The 13,294-nt window shown below is 31.5% G+C and overlaps 1 protein-coding gene across 1 annotated transcript in view; it reads left to right on the plus strand.

The window, feature by feature from the left end:
* Positions 1–13,294, plus strand: part of LOC118188181 (transmembrane protein 151B-like) — a 229,781-nt gene that overhangs the window by 198,774 nt on the left and 17,713 nt on the right. The window contains exon 3 of the mRNA XM_085809032.1: positions 8,013–8,187. Within this exon, the coding sequence (XP_085665158.1) occupies positions 8,013–8,187 (175 nt within the window). The remainder of the gene's footprint in view (positions 1–8,012; positions 8,188–13,294) is intronic.

The following is a 13,294-nucleotide window of genomic DNA, read 5'->3' on the forward strand; positions in this document are numbered from 1 at the left end:
GTCTGCAAATTTCATCGGCAAATCCTGTTCTATATATTTACCAGCTATAAAAATTATCTTCTATTATAGCCAATTACTCTCCTTTTCGGTCATTAAAATATATATCAAGTGATAATGAGAGCAAATAAGTTGGCTATAAATATCATGATGAAATGAGGAACGAATACCAAACGAAAACTTTATTTGTAATTTAAAAAGAAAAGTTTCCAAAACATACTTAAAAAAAAGTTTTAAGAAAAAACTTATTGAAAAAAATCTAGTAACTGATAGGGGAATTTACTTTCAAAAGTATGTAAATATTCGCGTATGCATGCATTATTCAATGCATTGGAACAAAAATATTAAAAAAAAATTATTTAGTTATCATTTTGTTAAAATACCAAGAGACCCAGATTCTTCCAAAAATTACAACATCGAAAAATAAAAGCACTGTGTGGACTGTGCAGAACCACTACATCATCAAAACGCATTCTGTACCCTAAAAGGTATTTAAAAACAATAGGTGACATTTCTTGATGAACGAGAATCGAAGCAGATGCAAGCGTTTAACTTTTTAATAGACGTAAAGTTAGCATCTAGTTATATTTGCCTAGCTTGTTATTTTCTTACTTCACGGAGTTCACAATGCCACCGAACTTTTATTCCTTGCCATTTTTCTCTCCTTCATTTTTTACCCTACTGTATTCCCGATTCGGATCGTCTTTTTTGACACTCTAGAGATTTTATCAAAGTAGATGAACTGAATTTCAAATAAGGTTATTGAAAGGTCACCACCGAATCTTTCTCTGCCTTTTATATACTCAGTTCTCTCAAAGAGCAATCCCCTCTGCTCGTTAATCAAATCCTCTGTGCGTGACTGTAACTGATCATGAATGTCAGCTACTAGATCTCGTGCTAACTGTACATTAGGAAGTCCTCAGGCAGGAATTTTTGGAGAGAATAAATGTTATTTTCCCTCGCGTAAATTTAATAATGGTTATGAAATAAACAAGGTAAATAAATACGTAATTATTGACAGTTATCACTTAAATGCTTAAAATGCCTACCACTCCCTGTACATTTCAATGTATATACATATTTTTCATTTAGAAAATAGGCATAAAGGCCTAATTTATTAATTAGCATCCTTATGAATCTCTTATTCATTTTAATTGCACTTAATTGATAAAATTGTTTTCATATTTATTTGTAAAGTTTTATTACTTTGTTCAACAGTTAACTTTTTCGACTTTTCTTCCCCACATTTCTATCCCCAATCGCTCCAAAAATACGTAAATGAAAAATTTACTAATAAGAACACTTGAGAATTCTCCTAAAATGCATCTAGTCTGATCAAAACAAGAGTAACTTAGACTGCTGTATATAATAGAAAATCCAAGCATTTGTCTGCTTATAATACTTGATCTGTGAATTGTATACACAGATAAATTCCTATAGAATTGGAACTTTTCGCAACTTAAAGTTTATTTAATGTTTACTTGATTCAGTCGATATAAACGTGCATCGGAGTAGGCGTTTTCTATCATGTTTCAGGTAATTTCCTAGCTTTATTGCAAACAGTTCCTGGAAGCCATGAGTTGCATGATCTCCTTCAAAGGGATACCTCTTAACTTGTTAAACTTCTAAATTGTGAGCCAAAGATATAGTAATAAACTTTTGTAAGTTAGAATTTGAAGCTTGTGCGAAAATGTAATATTTTGAGTTAGAATTTAGAGTACCTTTTGGGATAATAACTAGCTACATTAGGGTTCAAATCTAATTAGAGGATTTTAGTTAGATAATTTTTCTTAGTAACTGTTTTGATAGTACAAATAAAATAATATAACTAGATAAATAAATTAACCATCGGTTTATTTTGTGAAGTTTATTATTTGTTTTATGAACTTACTATCTATAGAGTTTAATAGAGTTTACTTATTATATTCCCGTCATATGTTTCAATAACATCTTTTATAACATTCTTGTCATCTGTTTTATCTACATTTTTAAAATTTATACTCCTAATTTAGGTAGTCATTTTTAACATCCAGATATTCGTAAAGAAAAATTTCTAAATTGAAGATATTTAATTTCCCTAACCTAGCTTCTTCACTACAAAAACTCAGATTAGCTTATATTAATCCTCTAGCTTTTACAAAAAATATATTAAAGTTATATATTTTACAATAAGTAAAATAATGTAGAAAAATTATTGATCCACATTTTAACGAAGCCCACTGAATGACTCCGAATTAACAAAAAGTAACACATTTAAGATTCATCCAATTAATTCACCTATACTCTCCATTCAGAGTTTTAATTTAGAAAAGTTTTGTGATAATATCACTACTGAATTAACTCTTAAATCCATAAGAGCTAGCTTAAATTTTACACTTGAGAGTTCATCAAAGAGTATTACTTAATGGTCCAAATATTTTGTAATCCTTGATGTTTCATCGTCTTTGCTCATTAAATAAAGTGTATCTTGGGTTTTCTCTTTAAAAACCTTTATGCAACTGCACACAAAATGCTTCAGTAATTACTAAGATTTGTCTATCAAATGCTCAGTACATTTATTCAGATTGCCTTGCATACATGATTACTTACAGTTCATGTAGATCACTTCTTTAAGTACTCATTAACGTTTGTATATAAATGATTACACAATGTCCGGCAATTATTATGAATTAAACCCTTAAATAGAAAAACTTCAGTAATCAGAAATTTGCTTTTCGTTTTTTTTCCAGCTTAAATGTAGTATTTTTCTATTAATTTCTTTTCTTGCTTTTTATATTAGATAAGATTTACAAAACTTTTTACGGCTTGGATTCTTCCTTAATTACTAATATATAATTAGAAATTAACAATTTTTTGCAGTCTTTCGCTTACTTCCATGCAATATTTTGCGCAATTTAAAACTATCGAATAACTTTTGAGAGCTTTCCCTTTTAATTCTTTATCAGTGTTATTAACTATGAAGTTATTTAAGTTTCATTTATTCTCTCCATTTGTTGTTACAAAAGAAGTTTTCGCAGGAAAATATGTTATTTTAGAAAATTGTTCTCAATACATGAATTTCTAGTTTTCTTATTAAAATTGTGTAAGAAGGTTTTGTTATATTGATTAGCGAAAAGGCGATAAACGCTATTAACAGTCCTGTAACTGTACTCAGTCCACAATGTGGGGAATTATATATTAGTTTTTTGAATAGTAATACTATTTTTTCTGCTGAGTCAGAATTACACAATGTTATTGGAAAAGCACTATATAACTTAGTGAAAGCTCACAGAACACAGTTTTCAGTTCCTAAATAAATGAATACCAAAGTGGCAAAAATTAGAAAAAGCTTAAATATTTTTCCTATATATGTATTTTATTTAAGAAGAGTATTTTACATTTAATTCACTCAAATTTCGCATTTGTTTATTTTCATCGTAATCTGATTAAAATACTAAGTTGCCTGAAAGTTATTTAAAGAAACTAAGCAGCATAAGAAAAGTAAACAGTGTGTGTGGACTTAGGTTTACCAAATCTCTAAGAAACACTTATTGTTCTTCATAAAAGGCAAGTAAAATGAAAAGGAAGTACAAAAAAGAGCAGATTGAAAGTTAATTTAATTATAATACGTGTGTTTTTAGTTTTAATACGTACGTTATTAGAAAATAGTTAATATCTTGCTATTATATTCATGAGTATTACTAATTTGCTTATGGGTATAGTGCGTCTTTTATGTATTAATTTCTAAATAATATTTCTGCGTTCAGTCACAAATTTTCCTTCTGTTAACGAGGAATTGTTCTGATGCTCAATTCTTTCTTCAAATACTTATTCTGAAAATTGTTCCATTAACCATTTAGCACGTTTAGCACCAAGCCTGTTTTGTATTTCCTTCCCTTCAGCCCGCGCTATATGATTTCACAGATATGCTGTTGATTGAAGATCGGTAGATTGATAAAAGATTACAGTTTTTTACATATTATATAGTCAGTAAACAGTGCTTGACGCGGCTTGAACGAAAAATGATGTCACCGGTGACTATGCGATTTGAAGGGAACGTATAATGTCAGTCACCGATGACTGATGATGGGTATGAATAATACGCGATATGATACCTAGAAATGAGGAAATCAGGTGCATAGTACTGATGTATCATTTCATGGTAACTGTGATTGCATGTTCCATACATGTGCAAATGTTTGCAGAACTTTACATATTAACTGAAAGCAAAGATTTAAAATTTCTCATTTCTTTCCTAATAAAAACTATGGACTGCAAATATTTTTTAAATGTGTATTTTAATTATTTTTTGCTTCGTACGAGATACGAACTGTTAAAAATGTACTCCGTCCTTGAAGACTTAAGCACTTCATTCATAATTTCTAATACCGACATTGCGCTAATATTGTCTCATCGTATTATGTTAACATTTTAACTGTTATAAGTAAAGTATGATGTATTTATGTACGTACTTCTCTTGCTTGTTCATACTTTCTAGTTAAACCCCCATATTTTTCTAAACATGAAACTCATAATTTTTGATAAACAGAAACCTGCAGGGGCAATTGTTGTCATTTTTCAGGCAACAAATTTTCTTTCTATGCAGTTAGTTTCTCAATTATCTTTTTGAAAAGACAATAATAATAAAAAGAAAATTCTTAAATTTTTTTAACAAGACATGAGTTTTATTTTCTGTAAATGAAAGTCCTTACAGATAAAAGAGTTTCTTGAATAGACAGATTGTTACGGAAAAAATAACTCCTTCGCGTAGCTGATACAAAGCAAAGAACTCGCGTCTCCTTAAAAAATCAATCAACTCAAAGACCCTTCCTAATGATATAGGGAACAGTGTAAATGAGCATTTTTTATGCGAACATCTTATTGTCGCTCAGCAGCGTGGAAGTATCAAATAATAGTCTGGAAATTAAAAAAAGTATATAAAAAGGGAAGCATCTACAATTATCAGGTTCTTTGAAAAAAGACGGATTCCTCTAAAATATTTCCGAAGGAAATACCTGATGCTAATTAAAATTTTCTGAAGCGTAAAAAAGCGCCATTTCCTGCTCTTCGGTGCAGCAATCATTCATTTTAGTTCTCAAAAAGTATCCAAAGTATCCATTGACAGGATAATTATCTAAAAAAATTTTTAATGTCATGAACTAGTTTCAAGATTATGTCGAGCAATAAAAGAACGTAAGTTGTATTACAAATTTATTGTGACTAACTGAGCATCAAATACTGCAGTAGCATCACGTTTCAGTATTTAGTATGTTCTTAAAAATACTTTTTCATGCCATGTACAAAAATTTAATTAAAAACGCAATTCATTTTATATATAAATATAACCTAAATATAAATAAAAAATAAAATTAAATGAAAATATAAATTAAATATTAATGTAACTAAGTGTAAAATGCTCTTTTCCAGCAGATATATAGAAATGCTATCATGTATTGTAGACGAGGGGTTTCAAACGGGGTTCAATGAAATTTTAAAGTGAGTCAATGATGATCAAGGGGTCGAGAGCCAAATATGCACCAGCAATTAACCCGCGTAATCAAGACCCCATTGATAACAAAAAATTATTATTGAAATTGTTGATTAATTTTTTATATAAAGCTACATCATACAAAATAAAGTCTTATTTAAAACACATGCATACGTTAAATTTTGGAATTTAAAAATCATCCAAGAGAATTACCCCAAAAATAAAATTTGTTTCTGAATCAAAATTGTTAACGGTTCCCTTCTCCTACACAACGGAAGTAGGCCTTAGTCAAGTCAGTAATTTACTTACCATAACAAGAAGAAATTTTTTAACTAAGGAGGAAAAAAATTAGTCAAATATTAAAAGAATTGCATAAATATATCCGACGCAGCCGTCACATAAATACAAAATTGAACTTCCGTGCGATTAGAATCTGTGATACTTTTTGCATGAAAGCGTGTTTAAATATTTGTCAAAATAGAAGTAATGATAATGCCAAAATAAATAAGTGAATAAATAAACTGGTAAAAAGAAGAAACAAACCTAATAATCTATTTTTTACAAAACATTTTTCATATTCTCAGTATAAATATTACCTTTAAGTCATTTATGTGCAATTTTAGTAGTATTATTTTGATATATGCTGAATATCATAAAGAAAATGTAAAGGTGATGATGACGAAAATCATTCTTTTAAAAAGGAGTTAATGCCAGAAAAAGGTCGGGAATCCTTGCTTTAGACCATCAATAAATTACGCTCTAGATCATCACATATTAGAGCTCTAGACCCGTTTCTCAGTCTGTGGTCCACAGGACACAAATAGCCCTCAAAACCTGCCTTTATGATTCTTCTAGATTTTCAAAAACGACAAAATTAAAAAATTCAAATTAACTGCTTACACTAAACCCTACTACCAAATTATAGTGTAAAATCTCATATTTTTAATTGCGCATGGTACATGGCAATCAATATCATTTCCCTCCTCCAGAACACTCACGTTTTACCAAATTTATTACGGATCACCCTACCTACGAACTTCTAACTCTAGTAGTACTAGCAACAAAAGAAACATTTAAAGCAGTAGGTTCGTAATGCTTCTTTTCAACATACATCCAAGCATAAAACAACTGTAAAAGAATCGGCAGGCTCATCTATTTCATGAATGTGAATACCAACATTTATTTAATTTTTGTTTATGAGGTCAAGATTATCCAAACTCGAATAGACTCGAATTATTAAGAACAAACATAAAAATTTTCTTCCATTAACTTATTTCTTATTTTATACTAATATAAAATTAAATAAATTTTAATTAACTGTATTTTGGGAATATCAAGAGGCTGGTAGTAACATACGAAACTTCTTTGTAAAGAGAGAATAATAAGGTGATCAGCAGAATATTATAATTTATAAAAATTGTCCCCACTTGAAAAAAGTTTGAGAAACGCTGCGATAGACGAAACGCAACAATTCTAGATTGTTTACTAAATAATACTTGAAGTTCTTGGCGAATTTTCCTCTTTGTATTAAAATGTTTCAACTGATCTAATAACAGCAATTTAAGTTTGAAATACAAATTAAAATAGTTTTATTTGTTTTGAATTCTCTTTTTAGGATACCCAAACTAACAGTAATCATAAATTAAAATAATTCGCTCATTTGAAGGGCCAGTTTAAAAGCAATTTAAAATCTTGATAGACGTTTTTGTATTATTTATTTGGAGGTTAACAAGTCAACGATGCAGCATTTGACATTTTATGAAAATGTGAGTTTATTTTGTAAAGTTATGAAACTATTTTAAGAAATGCTCTTATTTTGTAAAACTTGAAAACTAAATTTAACCGTACAAAATATTCATCTTTTAGGCACCTTCAAAATTGCTATCAGCTTTAATACGCAGCGGGATCGAAAAGTTGCAGAGATATAAGACTACATATTATTGTCAATTTTCAGTTGTAACGCTTGTCTATCACTTATACACTTTCCGCTCAAACGTGAGAGAAAAAAAGGAAAGTAATGAAATTAAAACTGGTTAGTAAACATAAAGCCTCAGCTAGTTGCTTAGTATAACGTCTAATTCATAAAAAAAGAAATAGTAAACTCGATTCGATGCGTATTAACGAGGCATCTGTTACTTTAAAATAGTTATTCGTTGCGTCTGTTACTTTAAAATAGTTACTTCAAGGCCTTTGACCCCCCTGCCCAATTTGCGATTGGAACTCGTGTCGTCATCACTACACAGCACTTATTTTTTTTTCAGAACATTTGAGACTCGTTTAAGTTAGCCTTCATTCGTGCACTTTTTAGGACGCAACACACACTGAACGACAATGAAATGGAAAAAAAGAAGCCAATTTGGCAACTCGACCATCTGCCGCAGTTTTTATTACCATGATTCCTAAGCAAACGGGAAAAAATGTCCCTGAAGTTTTTGTTATAAAGTAACAGACTATAGTGTGTTTTGCTTAGTTCTGTTAATTTTTAATATTATTGAACATATGAAGAATGCGTGATATTTTAAAAGTGAAAATTGTATCTTTTTATTAGGTCACACGATACCGGAATGGAGACGCATACACCACATCTCAGACTTATTATGAAAGGATAAATTCCAGAGCTTCGTCATCCTGTTTTGTGTACAACTACTCTGATGCCAAAGACATCTCCAAAAAAATAGTGGACCTCGAAAAGAATCCAGTTACTAAAATCCGTTTTAGCAAAGGTACTTATTTATGTAAAATGAATCAAACTTACCATATTCAGCTCCTAAATTGCAGAATTTTATAATTATTTCTGACTACTTTCCTCATATTATAGTTAGAGAGAAAATATAATCGTTATTGTATAAAAAAAATCTAAATAGATTCTTTCGGGGATGGGGCAAGTTCCCAACTGGAATATCCATGTCGTGTCTACACACACGCATTTTTTTTTCTAATTAAGTCATTTCGCAGCATATTCAAATATCTCATCTCTGGAATGCCCTTTAGTAATTAATTAAAACACAGTTTGTGTTTATTATTTTTTTCTCTAGATTCTACTTTACGAAATCTAAAGGAATCAGAAGATCGCCGAAAAGTCTATTCCAAATTAAAAAAATAAGTAGTAATATGTTCTTTCACTGATAAAATTATTTGAAAAACCATTTTTACGCAAGTATTAACTGAAATAAATTAAATAATCTGTAGAGACATTAGGTTAATTGGAAGCAGGAGAGATGAAAAATGAGCAAAGCCTTCGCCGGGAATCTGGAATACGCGCCCAGCGTGCAGACCACTACACCACGAAGGCATGCTAGGAAGGCGGGAGAAATACCTTACATACTCCCCTTTTTAAAGAGCGACTGGGGTTTTTTGGGGACCTAATTGCCAAAGCCAAATCCTCGGTGTGGAGAATCATCATCCACCACCCTTTTAATTCGGGCGCCATTGTAAAAACATTAGGATTATTTTTGAAACAAGTAAAGATGAAAAATTAGCAACGCTTTCGCCGGGAATCGAGCCACGGACCTCTCCAATACGCGTCGAGCGTGCTGACCACCACACCATGAAGGTATGCTAGGAAGGCGGGAGAAATACTTTATAAATCAATAAAAAATTAAAATACTTCATTTAAATGTAAGACTTAACTGAAACGTTTTAAGACTAGCTGTACTTCTCTCTCCCGACATTAGGTATGGCAGCCTTCGTACTTGCTTTTGTGAACGTTATATATCGACTGTCACAGTGACTGGAAACTGTATTTTGTCGTGTCGAGTGAGACGTCTCAATGATTATACGACAGAGATGTGATTGAACTTTATGTTAGATTTCGGAAGGGTTAAAATTAAACTCCAGAAATTTACAGTATGCATACATTAATGAAACATTTATTTATGCTTCAGTTTTTCAATGACGTAGGTGTTCGGCAACATGCGAGTGATCGACTTACGCGTTCTGGCTGATTATCTGTTAGGTCACGAATGAAAACTATGCCCCTGTGTCCCCCCCCACCTTGGCAGGCAGTAAACAGTGAGTTTTATGCATAAATTAGTAAGTTCCCATTTTACTAACGAAATGAATAAACGAATTCGTGAATCTCGCTATGGTATGGGAATGAGAATGGGAGAGCTATACGATGGAGAATAAATCCAACTTAAAGTTGTACATACGTTTTAAAACTTAATATTATACAAACATTAAACAAAACTAAATAATAAATAAATAATATTAAATGAAGATTAAACGAAGTTGGATCAATTAAAATGTAACTCAAACTTTGTGCAACAATGAGCAGTAAAGTTAACGAAACAAATCATCTCTTGAAATTAATCAAAAGCTTCATTGCACACTATGCTTCGGGTCAAAACATCGTTAAACACTGTTAACAATGTTTAATAATGTTGTAGTAATGTACATGTAATATACATGTAAAGTACTTTAAACTAAATGCAAACTTTGGAGCAGAAAGCTCGCTTTGCTTACGTAATAATAAATTTCCACGCGATCTGTGTCAAACAACGAACAATCACTTTTTCCTGCAGATAGGCAAAATTCGTCCAAGTTTTTATGTTGCGGGAGGAAAGGGAGAATCCCTTTTTACCTTAATTTTTTTGTGACCGCAAAGCCCTCATGTGAATGATCTCTATAAAGTGTCCAAAGCCCATGCCAATGACAGAACGTAATTATACACTCCTGTCAACGATATATTTCGTTAGCTTAAATAATCAAATCTACTAATACTATACTAATCATGTTACTGTCAGATAAGTCAGATAAGTGACTACAAAAATATACAAGGTGATTATAAGTCTCTGTATTTATAATTGTCTTTAGCTCAAAATAAAAAGGTGCGACCATCAAAACTTTTACTTACATTAATCAAGTTATGAGGATTATGTGAAGTTTTTTAATTTTAAAGTTCTGTCTAACTGAAAAAATTTGTCGCTATCTAGAAAAGTAGTACACTACGGGACAAAGTAGTACACTATCTATGTACTTTTGTCTGTGGATAGTCGCAGTAACAAAGTTGCAAGTCGCAAAACCCATAATAACAGAACATGACATTAAATTACCTTAATTCCCTTTACGACCTACTGAAAAGAGCCAAGAAGAAAGAGCCTTGGTAGATTTTGAAATCGAATTCTGTTTTCGCAAATTCTTCTCTTCGCTTCTTGAATAGTAAGTACATGTACAAATTTTGGCGCCATTTTGCTCATTAGTTAGAGGTACAGATAAATCTGAATAAAGAAAAATTATTTGTAACTAATATAGTTGCAAGGTTCCTCGCTGTTTTTTTCTAAGATGAACGTCGAGGAACCTAGTGAACTGTGTAGTGACTTATGCTGAGTTCAAATAACTAAAACGTAGACCCGAGAAGGTTTAAAATACCCTTTTATTCATTCAAATAAGAATAGCAGTTAGCCCCTTCTCGGGCTTACAGGAAGCCTCTACTCGGGCTTTAACTCAGAATAAGAAATAAGAAACTAAACTATAACTAACTAAAGGAGACTTAGTCGAAGCTAGAGACAAGTATATAACGTAGTTGTCCCTTAATTTAAATTAGCCATCGAATATCAAAAGGCGCGTAATAATATTGCCGAGCGTAACAGTTTCAAGAGAAATTTAGCCCGAAGGCAAGCACGCGCTACTAAGGATTCCTCACAGTCTCTATCGAAATAAGTTCAACCTTCCTTAATTACTTTTCTAACTCATCATTCAATGAGATTCTAAAACCTCATTCTGTAAGGCGTTGTATGTGAAAACAAGAACTGATATGAAAGAGACTTTGAAATTAAAATAACTGTTATATAATTACACAGCTACTAAAAAATTCTGATGTCAAAGCTCGTGTTCTTAAGTAAGACATTTATTTCATCTCATTGTCACAAAGTATGTTTCTCTACGCTTTGTTAATGAACAAATGTGAAAGGCGTCTGAAACTTAGATATTAGCAACATTTCAAAAGCTTTCCATTAGATCGGAAATTATGTGTATCAGGTTCAATGTTCCGTCTTACTTTCTTCGGGAACATGCAAGGACCTGACTCGGAACAGAGAGCTTACTAAAGCTATGTTCAATAACTGTGGGAAGTAGACAGGATACACAGGAAGGGTATACAAAACCCTTTATTTTTCTCTATTTACAATAACTTCCGTACTTCGGAATACAAAGACCCACTACTTGTGGTCTAAACGTAAAAATATAAAAATGAAACTAAACTCTTAACTTTGAAATAATAAACGTGGAAGATTGGCCTTATATTAACAGGAAGCCGTATGTAGTACAGAGAACTGTGAACACTACAATACGTTTAAAAATTATCAAGAGGATTAAACCTCTGGCCTGGAAGGCAACCAGCAACTGAGTAAAACTTCTAAGGTAAGCGGCCTGCTTCGACTAACTGCTTCCTCTCTTTCGCTTGGCAAAAAGCCACAACTTAAGTACTTGGCGTTCACCAGACAAACTTTGCATAAATACGTTAACGCTTATAATTCTGGCCGGAAGTAGAAAATAAGAAGTGATAGTAAAGATTTAAAATAAAATAAACGTTAGTAAAACTTAAGATCCTTACATGTGTATCTAATATATTTTAGAAATGAATATTGTTTTAAATGAAACACTCACCACAAGCATTTGATGTCAAGAAATTCTGAGTAGATATGCAAAGTGAGAAAGAACTGAGTCAGAAAATTGTAGGTGTTATGTATATTGATTTTTCGCCACTGAACGCTATTTCAAAAACTTAATGGCTTGGGGAGGATTTTCATTTCCCCCCTTTTCTAGGGACTTTTTTGAGGAAAACGATTTTTATGTTTAACTGAGAATTTGTAAGGTGACTGATAATTTGACAAAAGACCACTATTCATGGATATGAATTAAACTAGAGTTGAAACAACAGTCTTTCATTAGAATCGAGTGACTAATCGATTATTCGGTGCTGAAATCAACGGATTTGAGTACGAGTGGTCACCCGAAGTAAGGGTAAAAAGGATTCGAGGCTTTTCATGACAAGCAAGGAATTCGAGGCTCCATGCGGCTAAGCTTCCATAATACAGTGCTTTCATTCTAAAACTGCGGAACAAACTTTTCTTTGAATTTTCCGTTGATGCAGTTGTTTTAGTTGCTATTTAATAAAACAAATGCAATAACTAACAAAACCAAACAATTAAGTAAAGCATTAAAAATATTCTCGGCGTTAACGTCAAGTCCGGCTATAATTACACATATAATGTTTAGAACTATCACTTTATAAGCCTTACAATTACCCAACAGTAATAAGTGTTACTTATAAATAAGTGTTACTTACCCAACAGTTGTCCTCAGGAAGCCTCGTGTACCATTGCTGCATGCTACGCCGCCTAATCTGCTACTACTCAACTGCTGAAATCTCACAGAGAGAGTAAGAATACAATTAAATGTGTACCTACCTAAATTTGAAAACCCAGTATAATTTCCCGTTATTACTTAAAAAAGACCCCCAGAACTTAATCATCCATGAAGCCAAAACAAATCCTTTGTTGCTGTTTCTTTATTCAAGTAACAAATTTTAACGAGATTATATAATAAAAAACGTTTAAGAATTATTTTTTGCTTGTTCAAGAAATACTTTTAGTTTAGAGACCATATATCATAATAATAGAAATAAAATTTTAAACAAAAGAGTTAATAGCATTTCAATTATCAGTTACAGAAATCATGTATTAGAATAATAGGATTAGTTATTATAGACATCATTTATTAAGATAACAAGATTAAAATTTTAATCAAAAGAACCGAAAACATGTTAATTAAAATAATTGATTCTCTGAACTATTAGCACGGCAGTAAGATACGGAAAAACATCATACC

Source organism: Stegodyphus dumicola, chromosome X2, assembly GCF_044657685.1.
Source record: "Stegodyphus dumicola isolate Sdum_Otavi_A_Nest chromosome X2, ASM4465768v1".
Classification (NCBI taxonomy): domain Eukaryota; kingdom Metazoa; phylum Arthropoda; class Arachnida; order Araneae; family Eresidae; genus Stegodyphus; species Stegodyphus dumicola.